Source organism: Delphinapterus leucas, chromosome 5 (assembly GCF_059928025.1).
Source record: "Delphinapterus leucas isolate spDelLeu-1000000601 "Yukka" chromosome 5, BTC_Dleu_Yukka2, whole genome shotgun sequence".
In the NCBI taxonomy this organism is placed as follows: domain Eukaryota; kingdom Metazoa; phylum Chordata; class Mammalia; order Artiodactyla; family Monodontidae; genus Delphinapterus; species Delphinapterus leucas.
This window is the reverse complement of record NC_143133.1, coordinates 75,700,090-75,725,676: the sequence shown is the minus strand read 5'-3', so window position 1 is coordinate 75,725,676 and position 25,587 is coordinate 75,700,090. Positions and strand designations below refer to the sequence as shown.

At 39.0% G+C, this 25,587-nt stretch overlaps 2 protein-coding genes across 3 annotated transcripts in view; one reads left to right on the top strand and one right to left on the bottom strand.

The window, feature by feature from the left end:
* PAICS (phosphoribosylaminoimidazole carboxylase and phosphoribosylaminoimidazolesuccinocarboxamide synthase) overlaps positions 1–25,587 on the bottom strand; it is a 54,784-nt gene that overhangs the window by 12,603 nt on the left and 16,594 nt on the right. For both annotated transcript variants that reach the window (XM_089911971.1, XM_089911972.1), the window contains exons 7-14: positions 25,246–25,382; positions 21,057–21,123; positions 16,801–16,998; positions 10,803–10,981; positions 2,945–3,124; positions 2,735–2,848; positions 1,782–1,865; positions 724–904 (exon numbers count right to left, since the gene is read on the bottom strand). In XM_089911971.1, coding sequence (XP_089768097.1) covers positions 724–904; positions 1,782–1,865; positions 2,735–2,848; positions 2,945–3,124; positions 10,803–10,981; positions 16,801–16,998; positions 21,057–21,123; positions 25,246–25,382 — 1,140 coding nt within the window. The remainder of the gene's footprint in view (positions 1–723; positions 905–1,781; positions 1,866–2,734; positions 2,849–2,944; positions 3,125–10,802; positions 10,982–16,800; positions 16,999–21,056; positions 21,124–25,245; positions 25,383–25,587) is intronic.
* Positions 21,759–25,587, top strand: part of PPAT (phosphoribosyl pyrophosphate amidotransferase) — a 43,149-nt gene continuing 39,320 nt past the window's right edge. The window contains exon 1 of the mRNA XM_022563627.3: positions 21,759–22,079. Within this exon, the coding sequence (XP_022419335.1) occupies positions 21,952–22,079 (128 nt within the window). The 5' untranslated portion in view covers positions 21,759–21,951. The remainder of the gene's footprint in view (positions 22,080–25,587) is intronic.

Below are 25,587 nucleotides of genomic sequence, written 5' to 3'. Positions count from 1 at the left end.
TCATAAATTCATAAGTTATTCCTTTGTTTCCTACAACAGTGATTCCTAACTTAGAATCCAAAATTTTGCATTTGCATTTTTCTGGAGAAAGAGATCTGGCTTTTATTAGCTTATCAAAGAGGTCTGAGACCTTCCCACCCACCCCCTGAAAAAAAAAACCTCCAAAATTCAGTAAATATGCTCCTATAGCAACTACCTTCAGAAGGAATACTCAACCAATATTTTTTCCAGTTGAGAAACATTCCAATCTACAGGGCTCCATATTTTAGATGCTATCCCATCAAGACATTTCTTTTATATACTAAATTCTAAAATTATTCCTTAATTTCATGTTTGACTGCCTCCCAGGAAAGGCTGACCCTTAAAGATACTTGAGAGGATCTGCTGCTTCAACCCTAGGCCCTCCTTCTGTAATTGACGTGGGGCCTATCTTCTGTTGGAGCATATTAGAAACGATGCTTGAGGGGATTAGGTAAAGACTAATTCTAGTCTTCATTTTCCTCCCATGCTTGCATTTTCAGTTCTTTCTCCCTGGTCCATTCTTTTTTATAAGCTCCTAGAGCACCTTAAAACTTTTGGAGGTAAACATCATGAAAGCCTAGAATATCACATTTTTTCCTTTGGAATGTGGTGAAACTATTTTTCAGCATTATTAGTCTAAACATAAAATTTGGGGCAAAATCAGGAGAACTTCCTGAAATGCTCTAGTTATTCTACATTTACCTTCATACTCAGCTTTAATCCTCAGAGTTTCATCTGGTCCTTTATGGGCAGATGTTACCCTAAGTTCACAGGGAATGCCAAAATTTCCACAAGACTTCTTAATTTTTTCACAGTGACTAAGATCAGAGGTTGAGCCCATCAGTACTACAACCCTGCACTGACTTTCTGGTTTCAGAAGCAACTGGAAAAGAAAAACATGAATATGCAAAAGAAGGCAAAGACAAAAATGAATAAATATAGGAATGAGTACTGTAAGAATAGTCAGTTTACAGAGCTATAGCTTATAGTAAAATTACAGACAAGCAGAATAAAATGATAGAGGATTTATTTTTCAAAATAACCTCTCTATATAAAGGAAAGTGGTCTTCATAACTAAGACCTACTAAGATTTTTAATCAGATAAATTGTTTACTATTGTAATAAAAAGCAAGGATAAATACTCAAACCTTTTAAATATTCAGGAAGCTACAATATAAAATATGTCATTGAAGATTTTTAGTACATTCTGTTCAATGGGGGTTTTAAGGTATAATCAGCCATAATAGAAGTCATATTATAAATCTTTTGAAGTTAGTTGCTTGGAATTCAAAATGCATGTTCCTATGGAAATCTAAAAAGTAGTTACTACCCTTGGATAACCATAAACCCCATTCAATTTCCATGGAATTATACTAATAATTATACCATAAATTTTAGAGTGACATTTTAATGTCACATGGAGTTCCAATTCTAAACTCTTGCTAGTAGAACTCCGAGTAGCAGTGGAGAGGTGGGTAGGAAATGTAAGGTTTCTCCTATAGGGGGCAGGGAGGAAAGGATTCCAGGTTTCCCCAACAGGATTTGGGAGATGAGGACTGGCCAGTTTCATAGCAGGGAGTTCCAGTATGCCAGTGAGGACAGTTCAGCTGGTACATTTTTTAAAGGTGCTCCTTTCTTTAAAGTCACTGGAAAAAAGAAAAGCACTGCACCCTCTCATTTTTTTTTTTTTTTCTTTTTGAAGCAAGATTTTCTTGGAGAAAAACATACAATACAATACTGATTTATTACAAAAGGTTTACCTCTACTCTTTCTGCAACCCACTCAAAATTTTTCTTTACCATCTGCAGCCCTTCAGGAGTTACTTCCTTGAGGTCACGATATGACTAGAAAATAAGATAGAAAGTTTAGAATACAACTACTAGATGTGCATGAACTCCCCCTACTCCCTCTCCCAAAAAACACCCAGGAACTAGATCTAGTAAGCAGAGATGACTGATGTGAGCCACCATTATAGAGACTCACTACCTCTCACCCAATTCCCAGACCTAAGTCAGTTCAAAGAGCCAGAATTTTCTGATAGAAAAGAAGACTGGGTAAAGTATTCCATTAGTAATATTCTTCCTATCTGAAATTATTTGGTTTCTGAGTTTTGGGTACAGATTATGAAGAGTTTGCATAGCAAAGGATATATCTGAAAATGTATGTGAGTCAACAAATTGATTTCCTGAATTAGACTAGAGAAACTTCAGATAGTGATGTATACTTGTATTTTCATTTGAGTTACTACACCAGCAACTACAATTAGCTGCCCTGACAATTCTTACGTATTAAGTACAGAGAGGGTCTTGCCCTAATTTTGTTTTTCATAGGAAAGAGCAGATATGGAGCCTGATAAGATCTGCAAGACCCGAGTTCCAGATCTGCCACTAACTCTTGTAACTGTGAAGATATCTATCATCTTAGAGCCTTAGGTTTCAATTAGCCAAACAAGGATAATACTTACTCTGCGTGAGAGTCTATTAAAATAATAAATGAGAAATCTGCTTCATAAATGTAAAGTATCACTCGTATCTTTTTTCCATGATATATGAAACATAAGAGATATTTATCTTTAAAAATAAATAGCAATCAACAACTCAGGTTCATATCATAAGTAACAATAACTGACTTTTCTTTTCCTCCCATCTTCCCTTTCTCCTCTATCCCAGCCTGATCTTGCAAAGGATTAAAGAAAACCTGAAGCATTACCTACCTGTTTGTCTTTTTGTTGGCTTCGATCTCCTGATGGCCAGAGTCTCCAGGAATCATTATCAATAACATCAGCAAGAACAATTTCTTTGGTGGTTACATCAACACCAAATTCAATCTAGAAATAGCACATCACCAAAGAGTTTTTCAAAATTACTACTAAAGACATTTCTTGGTTATAACCTTTACTTTCAAAACTCCATTTCATTTGTACCTTCATATCAACCAGTGTACAGTTCTGGGGCAACCAGGATTTCTCCAGTATTTCAAAAATAGCCTGTGTAGCATGACTCATGATATCCACTTCAGTTTGGCCTATAACAAGTCCAGCAAAGCAAAAATTTGCAGCAATTAGCTGTTCCTCAGACCACTGTGGATCATTATTAGCATCATCCTGAGAAAAAAGTATAGAAGTACAATTAAATACAAAAATTTTGAACTTTTCAGATAAACTGAAGTCCTTTTTCCCTTGAGCACGATAAATTCCTCAGAAATATTCATTTTCTCTAAATATTTAATGTTTGTTTAAAATACCCTTTAATTCACAGCAATCATTTTAAACTCTTCTATTTTCAATAGCTACTTTAAAATTCAAATTTTTGGGGTAGCTTATTCTATGTCATAAAGTATTTGTAAAGAATTTGCTTTCCATATATAAATAATTTAAATACAAGTTTGTGATTTTTATCTTTCCTTAATCAGAGGCAACAGAGATGGTAAGAAGGCCAAAACACATTTTAGTCCACCAAAATCTTTCCAGAATGCAACTTTCATAATCCCCTAACCTTATTTTTGATAAGAATTCATACAAGACTATAAGTCCTCAGTGACATTACTTGATAATTCAAGAGACTTCGTGCAAAGTAAAGAGATGCGTGAAAAAATAAAATACTTTCATTTTATTCTAAGTAGTGTCCCAACTGAACACGAAATTTTTCTTTTATGGATTCTTGATTTGTATAATTATAAGACAATGCTTTAAGCTGTGCAGTTCACTGAATAAAAGTGCAACAGCAGGGAATTCCCTGGTGGTCCAGTGGTTAGGACTCCGTGCTTTTACGGCAGAAGGCCTGGGTTCAACCCCCAGTTGGAGAACTAAGATCCCACAAGTTGCACAGTGCAGCCCATAAAAAAAAAAATAAATAAATAAAATAAAAAGCAACAATAACATTGCTTCTGAAATAGAAGAAATATACTTAACAGCATAAACAAAGATGAAAAAAAAGCAGTTTCAATAAAGAAAAGCAATACAAATTCATGACCATTGATTCCTACATCCTTTATTTTATGTTTTTGCTTATAAGAAACATTGAGGGTAACAGCTTTTCTGTATTAGACTATAAAAAGATCCCTTGGGAGTTCCCTGGTGCATAGTGGTTAGGATTCCAGGTTTTCACTACTGTGGCCTGGGTCCAATCCCTGGATGGGGAACTGAGATCCTACAAGCCACATAGTGTGGCCAAAAAAAAAAGAATATAAAAAGGTCCCCTTATTAGCCTTTACCTCAAACTCTTCAATAATAGATTTAAAAATTTACTAAATTGTTACTTTTCTCTTCTTCCTAATAACTGCTAATTGTACTTTTTATTTATTTTTTAACATCTTTATTGGAGTGTAATTGCTTTACATTGTTGTGTTAATTTCTGCTGTATAACAAAGTGAATCAGCTATACGTATACATATATCCCCATATCCCTTCCCCCTTGCGTCTCCCTCCCACCCTCCCAATCCCACCCCTTTAGGTGGTCACAAAGCACCGAGCTGATCTCCCTATACTATGAGGCAGCTTCCCACTAGCTATCTATTTTACATTCAGTAGTGTATATATGTCAATACCACTCTCTCACTTCGACCCAGCTTACCCTTCCCCGTCCCCGTGTCCTGAAGTCCAATCTCTACATCTATGTCTTTTTTCCTGTCATGCCCCTAGGTTCTTCAGTCCTTTTTTTTTTTTTTTAAGATTCAATATATATGTGTAAGCATACAGTATTTGTTCTTCTCTCTCTGACTTACTTCACTCTGTATGACAGACTCTAGGTCTGTCATACAGAGTGGAAATAAAAAGGTCCATCCACCTCACTACAAATAACTCAATTTCGTTTCTTTTTATGGCTGAGTAATATTCCATTGCATATATGTGCCACATCTTCTTTATCCATTCATCTGTTGCTGCATAGATTGCTTCCATGTCCTGGATATTGTAAATAGCACTACAGTGAATATTGTGGTACATGTCCCTTTTTGAATTATGGTATCCTCAGGGTATATGCCCAGTAGTGGAATTGCTGGGTCATATGGTAGTTCTGTTTTTTTAAGGAACCTCCATACTGTTCTCCATAGTGGCTGTATCAATTTACATTCCTACCAACAGTGCAAGAGGGTTCCCTTTTCTCAACACCCTCACCAGCATTTATTGTTTCTAGATTTTTTAATGATGGCCATTCTGACTGGTGTGAGGTAATACCTCATTGTAGTTTTGATTTGCATTTCTCTAATGGTTAGTGATGATGAACATCCTTTCATGTGTTTGTTGGCAACCTGTATATCTTCTTTGGAGAAATGTCTATTTAGGTCTTCTGCCCATTGTTGGATTGGGTTGATGTTTTTTGATATTGAGCTGCATGAGTTGCTTGTGTATTTTAGAGATTAATCCTTTGTCAGTTGCTCTGTATGCAAATATTTTCTCCCATTCTGAGGGTTGTCTTTTCATCTTATGTTTTCCTTGGCTGTGCAAAAGCTTTTAAGTTTCATTAGGTCCCATCTGTTTATTTTCGTTTTTATTTCCATTACTCTAGGAGGTGGGTAAAAAAGGATCTTGCTGTGATTTATGTCATAGAGTGTTCTGCCTATGTTTTCCTTTAAGAGTTTTATAGTGTCTGGCCTTACATTTAGCTCTTTAATCCATTTTGAGTTTATTTTTGTGTATGGTGTTAGGGAGTGTTCTAATTTCATTCCTTTACATGTAGTTGTCCAGTTTTCCCAGCAGCACTTATTGAAGAGGTTATCTTTTCTCCATTGTATACTCTTGCCTACTTTATCAAAGATAAGATGACCATAAGTGCATGGGTTTATCTCTGGGCCTTCTATCCTGTTCCATTGATCTATATTTGTTTTTGTGCCAGTACCATACTATCTTATTACTGTACCTTTGTAGTATAGTCTAAAGTCAGGGAGCCTGATTCCTCCAGCTCCATTTTTCTTTCACAAGATTGCTTTGGCTATTCAGGGTCTTTTGTGTTTCCATACACAGTGTGAATTTTTTTGTTCTAGTTCTGTGAAAAATGCCAGTGGTAGTTTGATAGGGATTGCATTGAATCTGTAGATTGCTTTGGGTAGTATAGTCATTTTCACAATGTTGATTCTTCCAATCCAAAAACATGGTATATCTTTCCATCAGTTTGTATCATCTTTAATTTCTTTCCAGTGTCTTATAGGTTTCTGTATACAGGTCTTTTGTGTCCTGAGGTAGGTTTATTCCTAAGTATTTTATTCTTTTTGTTGCAATGGTACATGGGAGTGTTTCCTTAATTTCTCTTTCAGATTTTTTATCATCAGTGTATACGAATGCAAGAGATTTCTGAGCATTACTTTTGTATCCTGTAACATTACCAAATTCATTGATTAGCTCTAGTCATTTTCTGGTAGCATCTTTAGGATTCTCTATGTATACTATCATGTCATCTACAAACAGTGACAGTTTTACTTCTTTTCCGATTTGGATTCCTTTTATTTTTCTTCTCTGATTGCTGTGGCTAAAACTTCCAAAATTATGTTGAATAATAGTGGTTAGAGTGGGCAACTTTGTATTGTTCCTGATCTTAGTGGAAAGGGCTTCAGTTTTTCACCATTGAGAATGATGTTTGTTGTGGGTTTATCATATATGGCCTTTATTATGTTGAGGTAAATTCCCTCTATGCCTACTTTCTGGAGAGTTTTTATCATAAATGGGTGTTGAATTTTGTCAAAAACTTTTTCTGCATCTATTGAGATCATCACATAGTTTTCATCCTTCAATTTGTTAATATGGTGTATCACATTGATTGATTTGCATATATTGAAGAACCCTTGCATTCCTGGGATAAACCCCACTTGATCATGGTGTATGATCCTTTTAATGTGCTGTTGGATTTTGTTTGCTAGTATTTTGTTGAGGATTTTTGCATCTATATTCATCAGTGATATTGGCCCATAGTTTTCTTTTTTTGTGACATCTTTGTCTGGTTTTGGTATCAAGGTGATGGTAGTCTTGTAGAATGAGTTTGGGAGTGTTCCTCCCTCTGCTATATTTAGGAAGAGTTTGAGAAGGATAGGTGTAGATCTTCTCTAAATATTTGATAGAATTCACCTGTGAAGACATCTGGTCCTGGGCTTTTGTTGGAAGATTTTTAATCACAGTCTCAATTTCAGTGTCTGTGATTGGTCTGTTTATATTTTCTATTTCTTTCTGGTTCAGTCTTGGAAGGTTGTGTTTTCCTAAGAATTTCACCATTTCTTCCAGATTGTCCATTTTATTGGCATATAGTTGCTTGTAGTAATCTCTCATGATCCTTTGTATTTCTGCAGTGTCAGTTCTCCTTTTTCATTTCTAATTCTGTTGATTTGAGTCTTTTTTTTTTTTTTTTTGATGAGTCTGGCTAAAGGTTTATCAATTTTGTTTATCTTCTCAAAGAACCAGCTTTTAGTTTTATTGATCCTTGCTATCATTTCCTCCATTTCTTTTCATTTATTTCTGATCTGATCTTTATGATTTCTTTCCTTCTGCTCACTTGGGGGTTTTTTTTTGTTGTTCTTTCTCTAATTGCTTTACATGTAAGGTTAGGTTGTTTATTTGAGATATTTCTTGTTTCTTGAGGTAGGATTGTATTGCTATAAACTTCCCCCTTAGAACTGCTTTTGCTGCATCCCATAGGTTTTGGGTTGTCGTGTTTTCATTGTCATTTGTTTCTAGGTGTTTTTTGATTTCCTCTTTGATTTCTTCAGTGAACTCTTAGCTATTTATTAGTGTATTTTTTAGCCTCCATGTGCTTGTATTTTTTTGCAGTTTTTTTCCTGTAATTGATATCTAGTCTCAGCATTGTGGTTGGAAAAGATACTTAATATGATTTCAATTTTCTTAAACTTACCAAGGCTTGATTTGTGACCCAAGATATCATCTATCCTGGAGAATGATCCATCAGCACTTGAGAAGAAAGTGTATTCTGTTGTTTTTGGATGGAATGTCCTGTAAATATCAATTAAGTCCATCCTGTTTATGTGTCATTTAAAGCATGTGTTTCCTCACTTATTTTCATTTTGGTTGATCTGTCCATTGGTGAAAGTGTGGTGTTAAAGTCCCCTACTATTATTGTGTTACTGTCAATTTTCCCTTTTATGGCTGTTACCATTTGCCTCATGTATTGAGATGCTCTTATGTTGGGTGCATAAATATTTACAACTGTTATATCTTCTTCTTGGACTGACCCGTTGATCATTCTGTAGTGTCCTTCTTTGTCTCTTGTAAGTCTTTTTTAAAGTCTAATTTTGTCTGATATGAGAATTGCTACTCCAGCTTTCTTTTGGTTTCCATTTGCATGGAATATCTTTTTCCATCCCCTCACTTTCAGTCTGTATGTGTCCATAGGTCTGAAGTGGGTCTCTTGTAGACAGCATAAATATGGGTCTTGTTTTTGTATCCATTCAGTGAGCCTGTGTCTTTTGGTTGGAGCATTTAATCCATTTACTTTTAAGGTAATTATAGATATGTATGTTCCTATTACTATTTTCTTAATGTTTTGGGTTTGTTATTGTAGGTCTTTTCCTTCTCTTGTGTTTCCTGCCTAGAGAAGTTCTTTTAGCATTTGTTGTAAAGCTGGTTTGGTGGTGCTGAATTCTCTTAGCTTTTGCTTGTCTGTAAAGGTTTTAATTTCTCCATCAAATCTGAATGAGATCCTTGCCAGGTAGAGTAACCTTGGTTGTAGGTTTTTCCCTTTCATCACTTTAAATATGTCTTGCTACTCCCTTCTGGCTTGCAGAGTTTCTGCTGAAAAATCAGCTGTTACCCTTATGGGGATTCCCTTGTACGTTATTTGTTGCTTTTCCCTTGGTGCTTTTAATATTTTTTCTTTGTATTTAATTTCTGATAGTTTGATTAATATGTGTCTTGGCATGTTTCTCCTTGGATTTATCCTATATGGGACTCTGCACTTCCTAGACTTGATTGACTATTTCCTTTCCCATATTAGGGAAGTTTTCAACTATAATCTCTTCAAATATTTTCTCAGTCCCTTTTTTTTCCTATTCTTCTTCTGGGACCCCTATAATTCGAATCTTGGTGCGTTTAATGTTGTCCTAGAGGTGTCTCAGACGGTCCTCAATTCTTTTCATTCTTTTTTCTTTATTCTACTCTGCAGTAGTTATTTCCACTATTTTATCTTCCAGGTCACTTATCCCATCTTTTGCCTCAGTTATTTTGGTATTGATTCATTCTAGAGAATTTTTAATTTCATTTACTGTGTTGTTCATCATTGTTTGTTTGCCCTTTAGTTCTTCTAGGTCCTTGTTAAACATTTCTTGCGTTTTCTCCATTCTATTACCAAGATTTTAGATCATCTTTACAATCATTACTCTGAATTCTTTTTCAGGTAGACTGCCTATTTCCTCTTCATTTGTTTCGTCTGGTGGGTTTTTACCTTGCTCCTTCATCTGCTGTGTATTTCTCTGACTTTTCGTTTTGCTTAACTTACTGTGTTTGAGGTCTCATTTTCGCAGGCTGCACATTCGTAGTTCCTGTTGTTTTTGGTGTCTGCCCCCAGTGGGTAAGGTTGGTTCAGTGGGTTGTGTAGGCTTCCTGGTGGAGGGGACTGGTGCCTGTGTGCTGTTGGATGAGGCTGGATCTTGTTTTTCTGGTGGGCAGGACTGTGTCTGGTGTTGTGATTTGGGGTGTCTGTGTACTTATTATGATTTTAGGCAGCCTCTCTGCTAATGGGTGGGGTTGTGTTCCTGTCTTGCTAGTTGTTTGGCCTGGGCTGCCGAGCACTGGAGCTTGCTGGTCGTTGAGTGGAGCAGGGTCTTAGCACTGAGACAGAGATCTCTGGGAGAGCTCTCGCCGATTGATATTACGTGGGGCCAGGAGGTCTCTGGTGGTCCAATGTCCTGAACTGAGCTCTCTTACCTCAGAGGCTCAGGTCTGACACCTGGCCGAAGCACCAAGACCCTGTCAGCCACAGGACTGTAGATAACAGTAATTTTTTCTTTAATCTTTCTATTGGTTTTCCTTTTAGAAAACAGGTAGTTCAATCTCATTATGTGAAGGCCTCACTCTGGCTTCACCTAATAGGGTTCAAAGAGTAGAGGTGATTTGAACCTGGTTCTTGTGTTCATCTTTTCTTCACCCAGGCTTCCCACCAACCTGTTCCTGGCAATTCCCTGGCTGTCCAGTGGTTAGGACTCCGAGCTTTCACTGCCTAGGGCACGCCTTCAATCCCTGGTTGGGGAACTAAGATCCCGCAACCCGCCTCCAAAAACAAAAAACACCTTTTCCTGGGCTTCCCTGGTGGCGCAGTGGTTGAGAGTCCGCCTGCTGATGCAGGGGACAAGGGTTCGTGCCCCGGTCCAGGAAGATCCCACATGCCGCGGAGCAGCTGGGCCCGTGAGCCATGGCCACTGAGCCTGCGCGTCCGGAGCCTGTGCTCCGCAACGGGAGAGGCCACAAAAGTGAGAGGCCCGCGTACCACAAAAAAAAAATAAAAAAATAAAAAGAAACAAACAAACAAACAAAAAACAAAAAAAAACCCACCTTTTCCTGAGGACAGTGTCACTCCATCCTTCTGGGAAAGGCTCTCCCAGTGACTCGTAACTGCTAATTTTAATTTGTTCATTTTGTTAGTCATGTTGGTACAAAACAGATAAGCAGATTTTCAAAGGTTTTCTTTTAAAAATCGGAATTATCATTGCTAATTAAAGTGTACATTTTTGACAAATATTTCTGGAATGACAACTGTACTATCAAAAGCTTTGATAATATTTAAATCTTTTGACTTTGTAATAAACTTGTTGCTATGTTATAGTAAGACAGGGAGGTATAAAATAATTACCTTGAAAAACATCTCTACTTTAGGTGGGTAGAACTTATATCCTTCCTTGACACCAGGATTTCTTTTGAGAAAAGAACCAGTTGCTATTCTTCTACAAACCCATTCAATTGGAATCATTTCACACTTAGGTGCAATGAAAGCTGTCTGTCCACATTTTCTGGTGAAAGCAGTTTTGATACCTACAGATTGATGACAAAAAGAAAAAAAAGCATTAAAATTGTATTTAAAAAGGGAGATCTGAGGCATAATGAAACTCTACCCTTTACAAAAAAACAAAACAAAAAGCCTATGGAGCCAAATGCATTACCTTTAAATGGCAGTATCAAAGACAAATGTAATTTTATTTTAAAAGGCAGAAGTAGGAAAAAAATTATTAATATGGCTTTCTACTGCTTATCAAAATATTCAGGAATATTTCATGTTAATGTTGCAAGGCAAGCTGGATCAAAAAATCTGGGTCCGAATGTTTTTACCATCATTCATCTGTTCAAAAAATACTGTCTCCACTGTGCACCTAACTTTGCACAAGGCACATGACTAAGTGGCACTAAATTATCTCTAAATCAGATCTGGTGGCAGAATTCTCATTCTATGGTCCGGGATTATATGTATGGGCTTTGTAAAATATTAATCTATTTATCATAATCAGATACAGCCGTAAATTCTGGACAGCCTTTTTCTCTCAATATTTAAAGCAAAAAGTCCTTGAAAAAAGCATTCAACAGGTAGCAGCAGGAACATGGAGGCCAATTTGGCCAAGAGCAAAGAAAATATTTGCCCCGTCCTCTGTTCACTCTTACGCAAACTGTTACTGGAAAACTAAGATAAAGAGCTAGTTTATGTGGCGGCTTTGGAAAATAACTCTTATAGTAGTTACAATGTATTATAAGCTATATGATCCAGCAATTCCACTCTAAGTATATACACAAAAGAACTGAAAGCAAGGTCTCAAACATATTTGTACACCAATGTTCACAGTATCATTATTAACAATAGCCAAAAGGGGAAATAACCCAAGTGTCTAACAACAGATTAGTGTAGTGGACAGATAAAATGTAGTTTACATACAGTGAATTACTATTCAGTCACAGAAAGGAGGGAATTCTGATATATGCTACAGCATGATGAATAATTCAGGAAAACATTATGCTGAGTGAAAATTGTATAATTCCACTTATATGAGGCACCTAAAACAGGCAAATTCATAGAGACAGAAAGTAGGATAGAGGTTATCAGGGGAGAGTTATTGTTTAATGGGTCAGAGGTTCTGTCTGAAATGATGAAAATGTTCCGGAAATTGATAGTGGTGATGGTTGCATAACATTGTCAGTGTACCTGAATGCCACTGAATCGTACACTTAAAAATGGTTAACATGGTAAATTTTATGTGTGTATATTTTACCACAATTTGCAAGACCTACTTTAGGTCAGGCATTATAAATTTATTTTCTTTTTGCTTAATCCTCATAGCACCTGATAAGGTATGATGTTCATCCAATGAAACAGATAACAGCACTGAGACACAGGAGTTATGTCAGCTAGTACTAGGTAAAGCAGGGTTTCTAACCCACACTGTCTGAACTCTTTACACTGCTCACTTAACCACTACGCTATACTGCCTCTCCTAGACGTGTTATTACATCATAGCACTAACGTGAATTAAAGTATCTCCTGGAAACCTGCATGGGTTTAACATAATAATGCTCATCTTCGGGCTACAATATTAGTACCTCCAATCCTCAACTAAACCTCTAATAAGATCAAATTTTTCTTATCAGGAAAGGACTGAAGATCTTTCATCTTATGTATGTATGTATCTATGTATGTACATATGTATGTATCCATATGTAAAGGGAACCTACATTTATGGAAACCCTGCATCATGCTGAGTGTTTTATTTATTCATTTTAAAATATTTATTTATTTATTTACTTTGGCTGCACCAGGTCTTAGTTGCAGCACGCGGGATCTTTAGCTGCAGCATGCAAACTCTTAGTTGCAGTATGCATGTGGGATCTAGTTCCCTGACCAGGGATAGAACCCAGGTCACCTGCATTGGGAGCACGGATTCTTAGCCACTGGACTACCAGGGAAGTCCCCGAAGTGTTTTACATATTATCTCATTTAACCATACATAAAATTTTTGAGGTAGCATTATTATTCACATTTTATAGTGAAAGAAGTAGAGGCTCACAGCAGTTAAGTAACTTAACAAGTTAGGTCATGCTGCCAATCCGTAATGGAGCCTGGACCTGAAATGCACTATCCAGTTTTTAAACCTGTACTGTTTTCTCCACATTCCCTCTGGGTTTGACCAGGAAGATGCAATTAAAACAGGGAAAAGAATAAATTGTGGATTTACCTGGGGGCGCAGTGGTTAAGAATCCAGCTGCCAATGCAGGGGACACGGGTTCAAGCCCTGGTCTGGGAAGATTCCAGGTGCCACTGAGCAACTAAGCCTGTGCACCACAACTACTGAAGCCCACGCACCTAGAGCCCGTGCTCCACAATAAGAGAAGCCACCGCAAAAGCAGCCTGCTCACCGCAATGAAGAGTAGCCCCCACTTGCCGCAACTAGAGAAAGCCCTTGTGCAGCAACGAAGATCCAATGCAGCCAAAAATAAATAAATTTATAAATAAATAAATTGTTGTATGCTGCACGAACAGTAACTCTGGGAAAGAATGTTAAAAGTGTCAATATTTAGGCCATTTTAACCTTTAATGAATGATTGGGCTCATGGGCAGGCAGATGATTTAAATCAATCCTTAACTTGAGGTGGTAAGTACATGTCTGGGTTTAAGAGCTCTTCTTTTTTAGGTTTGTTACCTAGTAGTCATATTTGCTCAGTTGTCTATCAAGCTTGATAGACTAGTATCCAAATCTATTCAAATATACACAACAGTTATTGTTACTCAGAGGAAAGTCCTCCCCTATATCTAAGGGAATCAAAACCACAGAATCAACTTATGGTAATGATCTTGTACATTAAAAAAAAAAAATTGCTACTAAGAAAAAAGAGAGATTCAGTTTAGATGATATAATGATTGCTTCTAATATACGTGTTAATCATTAAAGCAAATTCCATGGCTTCATACGGTGAGAAAAAGAAATCCTCCCAGTAGTCTCAGTTGTTTACAAAATTCAAAACTCCTATCAAGACTACTAAGAGAATGTAAATGTCATTTCACATTCTGAATTACAATGGCCAAGTATGACAGCGCTGGAGCCATCCCTCTATTAAGGTTGCCCAGCTCCCCACCTGTGGTTTAACAACTGCCAAGACTGTTAGTCATATCACTACTATCACACCAAAATGTAATCATAGTGCATTTCTGTGTAGGAGGGAATTGAAACTTAAAAGGTTAAATTTTGATTTTTTAGTAATGAGACTAAATTTAGGAACTTCAAAATTCAGGTACAGCATGTATAATACAGTCTTTTACAGTTTGCTCATTAGTGACAGAGAAAACTAGAATTGTGATTTACTGATGCTCATTCTGGTGCTTTTTCCATTCGAATTTCTAGAAATATCTTAATTTGGAATATATGCCTGTTTATAAAGAAAGCAGTTCTATTTTACTTTTTTAATAAACTTATTTTTTATTATTCTTTTATTTTTGGCTGCATTGGGTCTTCGTTGCTATACGCAGGCTTTCTCTAGTTGCAACGAGCAGGGGCTACTCTTTATTGCGGTGCATGGGCTTCTCATTGCGGTGGCTTCTCTTGTTGTGGGGCATGGGCTCTAGGCACGTGGGTTTTAGTAGCTGTGGCACGTGAGCTCAGTAGTTGTGGCTCGCAGGCTCTAGAGCACAGGCTCAGCAGTTGTGGTGCATGGGCTTAGTTGCTCCATGGCATGTGGGATCTTCCCAGACCAGGGCTTGAACCCATGTCCCCTGCATTGGCAGGTGGATTCTTAACCACTGCGTCACTAGGGAAGCCCCAAGAAAGCAGTTTTAAATAGACCACTGATGGTCAACTAGACATAGCATTTAACTACTAGCAAGTAAAAATTACATAAGGCTTAACAGAACTCTTAATCCATACCCTAAAACTAATCATCTAAGAATTTTTAAAACCTTATATTTTCCACAGTATATAAAACCTAGAAAACACCTTTCAGCATTTCTCGTGAACCAAGTAAGTTTTAGCTATGTTAAGTGTGCCAAATAGATGACTGCTGGAGTACTTCACATGGATGACCAACCTTCCCAGCTGCATGCAGGACTTTGAGAGTCAAAACTGGATCACCCTAATTCACCTGTCCTTAAGCCCTGGCAAGTACACTGAATAGGTGCCTTATTAAATAAGCAAATAAAAACTTGGGCCTGTACTTACCCCCCATTACTTAAATGCATATATATGATCCCATAGATGGGTACAATTACTATGGGGACACAGAAGCTAGTTGTATTGTTAACAGCTTATAGTGTTAGCAACTATAAACCATTTTAATATGTATGGGGAGGAGATAACTTGTGAGGTTGAAAAATGGAGCACTTATTTGTACTGCAAAAGAAACCTAATATTAGTTTGATGCTCTCTCTAGAAATCTACTCAGTCATTGGGAAACCACCAATCAAGGAGGCCTTGAAGTAAAAATCCTGGGTTGTATTACTTATGAACTGAGGGAGGTGCTTTAAATTTACAGCAATATTTTCACCCTCAATGCATAGAGGGATTTATGATATGGATGACAATTTAGGTTGTCAAGTAAACATATTTTTTACACACTAATTAAAAATGTGAAACGGTACTCTGGAAGAGGCAAAACTACTCAAGAACCTATTCTGTATTGACGGAATGGGTTTAACTTGAATTACCTTGTTATTTTGTGGAAGGCAGATCTATCTTCACTGGAAACAAAGGTATTAAATTCCCCTTTGGATTTAAGAAAGAGTAATTAATTAATTTTTAATTACTAATAATTAAGATTAATGCTTACTGGAAAATCTAAGAAATGTGAGGGCAACTGGGAATATTGGAAGTAAATGGAGACAATGATATTAAACTGTAAAATTAGAACTGGAATGATAAAGAACAAAGCTTTTACTTTACAGATAAGGAACTGGAGGCTTCACACGTTGAATGATCCAAGGCACAGGGTCTCTTACACTGTAGGCAAAGAGCTCAAATCTTTTGCTAGCTGAGATTTTATACACTACAGACCAATCAGCTTTTGCCTGAATCCCTGCAGAAAAACCGTTATCCTAATTTCCCTTCTTTCACTCCAAACGCCCTCCACAGAATGTTTTGATCTGAATTTCATCTTTTGAATAGATTTCTCTATTGGAAATAGTCTTCATTCAGTTTTAGAGCAGGAGGTAACCCTGCAGATCTTGATCTAGTCCAAATCTCTCACTTGGGGCATGGCAGGATGAGAAGGCGCGGTTGCAGTATTCAATTACTTTTTAGGGCTTTCAAGTAGAAGAGGGATTTGAAGTTCCGTATCATCTCCAATGGGTGGAGCAAATTTATATAGAATTTTAGGGACTAAATTTCAGTTCATCAATTAGAGCTGCCAAACACCAGAATGTGCTTCTTTCACAGGTTAAGTTCCTTAAGTTCCTTCATAGGTAAGCCTCTCCTAAGATGTCCTAGCAGAGGAAAGCTGCAGAAATACATGCCAGACAAAGACAGTAGCAAACTGTTAAGATTCCTTTTAACTAACTGAATGATACTACTTAAGTAATTCCAAACCAAGTAAAGTGTTACAGTGAAATTTAAGTTTCTGGTTTAATTTAAATAAGTTTAGCATGTGAGGCATCCCCAAACATGTTGTTAAACCAGATAATGCCATCTCCCCATTAAAGAGATCAGAGTGGTACAGGAGGCTGTAGGGGGAGTCACTTACCTGCTTCCTATAACAACTGAAAAAAAAAAAATCAACTGGTTATCAACATCTTATTTATCCAAATAATGTCATTTCCTGATGAAAAGGACCAGTATGTATATGTGAGAAAGAACATGAAGGGGGAGGCTACTGGGAGAGCCACTCACCTGCTTCCTGTAACAGCTGAAAAATACAACTGGTAATTTTATTTGAGATTGCAGCTTTTCCTTCAAGGTGATTCTTCCTGGCTGCATTTCCTGCTGTAATCTGGTCCTTGGACTGCAGGAGGACTTTTCCTGGACTATCCAACAATTCATAGACTTCTTTTGTTTTACCCTCATAGAGTTTTTTACCAATCTTCAGTACTGTGGAAATAAAACAGAAACATCAGATTTCAGGAAGTTTCGTAGAGAAGATAATTCAGAAGACTAAATTGTCTAGAACGATGAATCAGTGAACATAGCATAATTAAACAATTTTAATAAAAATGAACTCATCTGCATAGAACCTTACATTCTACAATTTTTAATGCATCATCATCACATTTCATTCATAAAATTTTGTGATGAATTTTAATTATGTAAATAATTATATAGATTAGGAAACTAAGTATCAAAAAGTAAAGGTCACACAGTTAAGAAAGAGCAGAGCCAGAAAAAACCCTGTCTTCCAATATCTAATGCTGTGTCGTGCTCTTTTCACTATCAACCTGCCTCTCTCACAGCAAAACTGAAGTAGAATTAGTTAAAATACATTAAAATTAATGCAACAACATGAGTAGTTTCATATATGTTCTCACAATACAATAACTAAACTAGCTTGCAGGTAAAAAAATGCTGTATTTTTCCCGTCTTCTGCCTTCCATGGCAGGCAAAATGGGAAAGTTCAGCCAGATGTGTTTCTTTTTTTTTTTTTTTTGCGCGGTACGCGGGCCTCTCACTGTTGTAGCCTCTCCCGTTGCGGAGCAACAGGCTCCGGACACGCAGGCTCAGCGGCCATGGCTCAGCTGCCCCGCGGCATGTGGGATCTTCCCAGACCGGGGCACGAACCCGTGCCCCCTGCATCGGCAGGCAGACTCTCAACTGCTGCGCCACCAGGGAAGCCCCAGATGTGTTTCTTGATTTCAAGTTAATGTGCAAGAGGGGGCACCTCCACCCACTGAAGTTAGCCCATTTGGAAGAACCCCCCCATCCTTGATCCCCTCTCCTCACTAACAGCTATAGAAAACTGTAAGAAGTAAGGACAAGAGAATCCAATTTTGATACAGGTCATCACACCTAAAGAAAAGTAGACTTGGGTCATTAGAAAGAATGATTTCGATGAAGATCAGAGATAATAGACATTTAAGGACTTAAAATTTCCAAGAGGAGAAATCACCCCTCATTCTCCCCGAACATCGACTCATTCTCAGTATCTGCATTTTTTAGTGTCCATGTGCCAGGTACTAGGGATGTGCCAGTAAACTGAGTTCCTGCTCTCAAGTGACTGGAGTCTGAGGGAAGCTGAAATTAAACATCATAATAAGTATAATGTGAGAAATACACAGACTATGGGATCACAGGTTCATAGCAGGACCACTTAACCTAACCTCTGATGTCTAGACGTCAAAGAAAGAAGTCTAGAACAAAGTGAGGATTAGGCTGAGATCTGAGGAATAGTCAAAATTTAGCTGGAAGACGGCAAGGGGTAGAGACTGGTGGTGAAAAAGACCAGGGGATGAAAGAGCACCTGGCAGAACTTCAGTATGTTTGGAGGACTGTGTGTGTACATTGCTGTTGGGGGTAAAGGGGTGGGGCATGGGATCAGGTAGCAGCTAAGGAGTAGAAAGGGAAGGCAGGAGATAAGCCTGAGGAATTGGGCAGGGATCACATCACCAGTTAATGAAGATAACGATTAAACAAAACAGTTACAATTCAGTTTAATAGTTGCCACTGCAGGGTACCTAATTCAGAGGATGAATTCCCATCCTCTTACTGTAATGTCTTGATTCACTGACAAGGTTTAAAAGGTCCTTCCAAGAATGGAGTCCCAGCTCAGGGCTCCAAATTCAGATTTCTCTATTCCCTTCCTAGAACTCCAACTTTGTAACTGAATCTCTATATCCTCCTCTCAGGCTTCTAACATGCTCTTCCCTAGGCCTGAAACACTGTTTCTTTCCCTTCCATTTCACTAACTCACCCTTGGGGTCTCACAAGCCATGCTGACTGAGTTTACACTTTATCCTAGGAGCAACTATAAAGCTTTTAAGTACTTCAGTAAAATGACAGAGTTTCTATATTAGAAAGACCATTATGGCTGCTGTGTGGAGAATGAAATGAGGAAGGGGTGGGTGGAAGAAAACTAGAGACTGAGAGACCACTTACGATGCTGTGGCAGCAATCCAGGCAAGAAATGTCCTGGTCTAAAGAAAAAGCAGTTGGGTAAGACTCAAGATATTTAAAAGGTAAAAGTTTTTATAACAATTGACTCAATATGGGGGATAAAAGAAGGGAAAGTTAACATGTTGCCTGGGTTAGATAATTTGTATCTACTGCTCCTCTCTCTCGATTTATTTGAAGTGGTATGTACGTATGTATGTATGTATTTATTTACATATGGCCTCGCCCTGCGGCTTGTGGGATCTTAGTTCCCCAACCAGGGATCGAACCTGTGCCCCCTGCAATGGAAGCAAGGAGTCCTAACCACTGGCCCGCCAGGGAATTCCCTGAATTGGTATTTATTACTTAATTTTTAAACAGGGTAGGAATTTCAACTAATGGATAGAAATAACGTAACATCATAGGAGACATCTGCTATAAGTGCCAAAATGCCTGCTACAAATTCATAGATGAATTCAGAAGAGATTGATGAGGACTGAGAATAATTCATAGAGCTGACATTTAAGAGTATTGAAAAGTACAGAACTTCCACAAAGAGGTAAGAACATCTAGGACTGTGCTGTCCAATAAGGTAGTCACTAGCCACATGTGGCTATGAAACACTTGAAATGTGGCTACTCCAAATTGAAATGATGTAAGTTAAGCGTAAAATACACAGTGAATTTCAATATGAAAAAAAGGTTTGCAAAAATCACAATTTTTTATATTGATTACATGTTGAAATGATACTGCTTTGGATATATTGGGTTAAATAATATATATTAAAAATCAGTTCACCTGTTTCTTTTTACTTTTTAAAATGTGGCTACTAGAAAACAAAGTTACATAGAGTGTCACATTATATTTCTATTAGACAGCACTGTTCTAGAAGAAACAGCAAAAACAAACATAGAGAAGAGTAAACTTGGTGAATTAACCTGCCTGGAATGTAGGCTTAGGATTCATAAGAGAGAAAAACCTAAGTAAGGGTTGAAGAGGTAGGAAGGAAGCAGTATGCAGGATGTGAATGAAAAGTTCTTCAGAATGGATTTCAATAGCTTTCGCATTGCCAGAGAACATTTTTGGGCAATGAAGTGCCATTTAGAAACCATAAAAGTGAAAATTTGGAATAATGAAACCGCCAAAAAAAAAATGCAAGATGGAAGGAAGTGGAAGAGCAAAGATTTTAGAGATCTGTCAGTTTAGAGGTATGGCAGGGAAAATTCTGGTCTAACGCATTGATTTTATGGAGTTGTTACTTGTTATCAGGACCATTTTGTTCAGTCTATAGTTTTTTACCTAAATTTAATTTTTCTATGTGGAAGAGAATGTAGTGACTGGCCAACACAAGGAATTTGGTTCACCGTAAGTATGGGGGATGGGGGAAAACGTTTTACAGTAAAAATAGCACAAACGATCTTTCCTGAGTATCCTAATCACGAGTGGCCAAAATGATTATATAAATATGGAATATACTAAGCGCAAAGTGAAGGAAGGAAACTTTTCCCTGGTGGTTTTGTAACTCTCCAAAGCCATCACTGGCATAAAAAGGCTAAAAACACACACAAAATCTGCACAGAAAATAGCAAATTTTTCAGAAGGTTCAATTATTAACTTTCTGGAATAGCAGGTTATTATTAGCCTAACAGGAGAAAGCAAGACTTTGGTTTCAAGAGTCAACACTAGATGCTCCTGCGATTGTTTTGCAATATCTACTGATGGCAAACGCGATTTCCAAGCACGTCTCCAACCCCTGGCCATTTCTCTTCCTAATGACCCTTTGCGCCTTTTCCCCATCCCAGAAGCAGTTCTGGATGTTTCAGAAAGTTCGGAGGCCCGGGAGCGCTTTGTTTCCGACGCACCGCTCGGCAGCGCCTGGGCCACGTGCCCGCCAGCCCAGTGGCCTAGTGGGGCGGGTGCAGGGAGACCGGGTTCTGCCCGGGGAAGGCTGCCGTCGGGGCCGCGGAGCGCGCACGTGCCGGCGTGAACCCTCGAGCTCAAGGCATTGGGGCAGGAAGACCGTGGATGGCAGGGAGTCCCAAGTCCTGGGGACGCCTGTTACTCACCCTCGGCTGTCGCCATTATCCGGAGTGGTCTGGAAGCAGCGGCAGCTGTAGGAAGAGAGGCAGGACTCTGGAAAAGAGGAGTGATCAGAGAGGCTCACGGGGCGGGGAAAGGAGGCACGGCCCACAGACACGCCCCCGCCGGGGCCGCGTAACCCAGAGTGCCCCCTCGCGGTCTCTTCGAGCACCACCGCGGTGACGGAACCTCGGGGGTCTCTGCGTATCGAGAGGAACTTAGACTCAGGGAGCCAGCGCCTTCCGCAAGATTCCCGCCGCGCAGGCGCAGCGACGCGGACCGTACCCCGCCCTGCGCGGGCGCAGTTCCAGGAAAGAGGAAAAGTGGCGCGCACTGGCGGCCCCTCCCCACCCTACAGCAGCTCGCTGACTTGGCCCCCTCCTCGGCAGCGAGAGTGGCTCAGAGGTTGGAGCATACCAAGTAGTGACGGCCTGGGGGAAAGCATGTGGGGAGGGACATACAAAATTTACATCCTCTAAGACAGAAATGACGTTAACCCCGCTAGTCTCATCATCTCAGTCTTGGGTATTGGAAAATAACGGAGATTTCCACGTGCAGAAAAATGATCTTCCCCCAGGGCTCCGGTGGAGGGCTAGCTCCACCCCCACAGGGCCTTTGACTCCGCCCCTCAGCCGCGGAGCCTCTCCCTCCGTCCTCGGTCATTGGTGGGCCTGTAGGGGCGGGGCAGGGTGGCGGTGGGCGAGCTAATCACTCTCACTTAGGGAAAGCACGCGCCGCCGCAGTAGCGAGGGTCGAGCCGCTGGTTAGGAAGCGGCTGCAGCTGGCCCGAGCTTCTGAGGCTTACAGGCCGAACGAACAACTGGTTGGTGCTTAGACCCCCTGCCGCAGCGGCGGGTCCCTCCACGTGCTTTCAGCGGCGACATGGAGCTGGAGGAGTTGGGGATCCGAGAGGAATGTGGCGTGTTCGGATGCATCGCCTCAGGAGAGTGGCCCACGCAGCTAGATGTGCCGCATGTGATCACTCTGGGACTCGTGGGGCTGCAGCACCGGTGAGCGACTGGGTGAGGGGTGGGGATGGCGGCGCGTGTGCTTCTCCATCTGCCCGAGCCGCTTCCCGCGGCCGGAGTTGGCGATCTCGCGGGCGCTTGAGGACCGGAGGCCGGATCTCTCTCTTACCTGGACGGGTACCTGCCTGTGGCGTCCACCGATTGCCAAGGAGTGCGCGGGGGCTACCTTGCCTCCCTGGATTTCAGCCTGTCCCCCGCAACTCTTCATGCTCTTTAGGGGCTCTCCCCTCTCTTCCGGTGTCGTGCACCCCTGCTTGGTCTGGCCAGTTTATAAGGCTCCGATTCGCTTGGACTAGCCCAGTCGGGGTTCTTTCTTGACTGCTTGCGAGTTTTAATCTCCCAGAGCCTGGAGCTGTTCTTGTGATAGGCTTGTGTGGGGTGACTGCTGGTCCAGGACCTACAATACACCTTGAGGTTTCGCGCGGAGCCTGCAGCCACCACAAGCTTTTGTTTGCAAGGGCAGAGCTACTGGGCAGTTTGTGTATTTGAACGTAGGCATAGCTGTGGGAATTTAGGGATTCAAACCCGGGGAAGCTGAATTAGCTTGGTGTTCGAAAGGAACTACCGGTTCTAGATCTCATCTGAATTAACAGAAAATAACCCAATCGCAGGGAAGAGTGCATCTGCAAAAAATTCATTGGTAAACGTTTTAGATAAGAATGAAAAGGTTGGTAGTAAGGAAATGCCAAAATAACTCCCCTCTTTAAAAGAGGGAGAGGAAAGTAGTTCCTGTCTGACAAGATACACATTGACTTTGAAAAACTGATAGATCCTTTGAGTTAAAAAAGAACTGCTTCTGTGATCTTTCCACTTCCTACTAACTGAACTAACTGGAAGTTGATATAAACAATTTCCTTAAGAAATATAAACCTAAGTTTGGCATTATCACTGAAAGTATTACAAAGTTTCCATAAGGCAATACCTCAGCAACAACTTCTAGAGCAGTTAAGGAACTTGGCAATAATGCTTATGGGCAGTATGGGAGCAATATGTATAAATGCATTACAAATGATTAGCTTTCCCTCACCAAACTTAAATTAGAAGTAGTCTCAGCTTTTTTCAGGGTCCTGAATACTTGAGTTTCAGTTTCACATATTGTGTACTCCCTGTTTACTAAGAGCTGAGAGTAACTTAGAATCTGGGATGAATCAAAAAGAATATTTCTAGTTTGACTTACTCTAATCTTGGATAATTGTGGGTTAACCATAATAGAAATCTTATTTTAAAATACATTTACATTATTGAGAGGATTATATATAATCCAAGGAAAAACTAAAAGCTATTCGTATGGTAGTCCAGAGCAACATTAGTTTATAACATTCTTCGGAGAAGTTATTGTGGATAATCTGTCATGGGAAGAGGTATAAAAAACAAGGGATCTTTAGAATTGCCTGGTGGTCTGTGAGAAAGAAATGAACTGACCTTGAATTTTTTTTTAACTATTTATTTTTTAGCTAAAATAACTCAGAAAGTTCATCCCAAGATCTCCTCTTTAAATGTGTGTGTAAAGAAGAGGGGGGTGATTTTTTTTTTTAATGAATAACTTCATTCCTAACTACATGCACTTTTCTGCAGTGACTTTTAAGTGAAAGAATTATGAGATTAGATAATACAAGGTAAGGGCAATAAAAATGTGATTACTACATGATGGTAGAGAAAATTAAATGGATTCTATCAGGCTGCTTATTTGATGGAGCAAGTATTTGTTAAACTGTAGTATTGAAAATTGACCTTGTGATATTTTCAATAACAGTGGCAAAAAAAAACAGTAGCTTCTGGGGGAGAAAGATGTTAATGGAAAACTATTTAAATTTTCCTTGTGTAGGCATAGAATCATTAAGGTTCATTGAGAGGGCTGGTTCTTGCCCATAATCCTATCCAATTCAAAATTTTAAATTAGCAAAAGTCCTCACCCTTTAGGGAAACTGATTCTGATTCTAAGAATATGAAACTTCTTTATGCCTAGAAGATAAAATCTTCTGCTTCTCTAAGCTCGTAAGTAGGGGTCGAAGGTTAAGAAATAATGTTTTTAATGGAATGGTTAAACAACAAGGTCTTACTGTATAGCACAGGGAACTATATTCCATATCCTGTGGTACCAATAATGGAAAAGAATATGAAAAAGAATGTATGTATATGTATAACTGAATCACTTTGCTGTACAGCAGAAGTTAACCCAACATTGTAAATCAACTATACTTCAATAAAATAAACTAACAAAAAATGTTCTTATATGGCATTGAATCAAGGAATGTCAAAATTAGAAGCCTAGATAGGTTGTTATAGTTTAATATAGAGTTAGTTATATACAGTGTACACTGGCAAGTGGTGGTTTGTTGCAGAAGGCTCTATCTACCTCCTCACCCTCCTCCACTCAATGGCTAGTTTTAAAACAACAGCAACAAGATTCAATTGATTTTTCCCCCCCATTTTTGATGAAGGGATTTATCCCTTACACGTTTTCTTCCTAAGACATGGAATCTAGAAGGTGAAATTTCTATCACTTTTGCATTGTATTTGGTTCTGTTTTTGTCTTAGGCATAGACATTTAGTGTCAGGGATAACAGAACACCTGAAAGTTGTAATGTTATGTATTTTATATATAAAAACAAATGGAGTATCAATTACTAGACAGTCATGTACTGGATGCTTAATTCAGATGGGTTCGTCCAGAAGTACTTCTTTTTAGTAGTCTGGCTATTTGCAGATTTATACCATAGCTCTACTTTCTGTCAGGGGGACTTTTCAATGTTAAACTAACTAGTTGTCCTCTTCAGCTGTAAAACTGTGTGTGCATGCTTGTTCATGCCAGATTCATATAATCACCAAGTGCTTTTTCAGCCCTAAAAATATTAGTTCAGTGGTTTGCACAATTCTGGACAAATCACACACCCCCTCACAGATCAGAAATCTTTAAACCGCAGTCACATTTTATGGAGACTAGAATGACATGGACATATTTGAAGGTTCCATAAAAGGAATTACTAAAATTTCATAGATTTATCCCATGAATCAACTGGTTAGCCTTTCCTTGGTTAGTTAGGAGATGAAAATGCCTTTCAGTGATTTATCATTTCCCTGGGTTAGGAATTGAACCCTACAACTGATAAACATTTTCATACTTTTTCTAAAAATTTATGACGTTTACCTGATGAAGTTGTGTCACGTAGGGGGTCTCCTGACTGCAAAAACATTCTGTACAATCTTTTGGTTCTGTTGTTCTTTGAGGAAAGTGATTTGCAGTCATCTCAGGAGCAGTTTTCTTAAGAGATACTGCCGCTGGTTCTGCAAACAGAGTATATAACGTATCAGTAGAAAGGCGCTTGCGAGATAGAGAGATGCACTCAGACCAACCTGGGGAATTAGTTACCAGTTATCTTCATTTAGTTTGTTGGAGAACACAGGAGTAGGTTATCAGAGAACTTGCTTTGAGTTGCATATTAAGCCTGGAGTTAACTTTTTTGATTTTTATCTCTTAGAAATAATGACC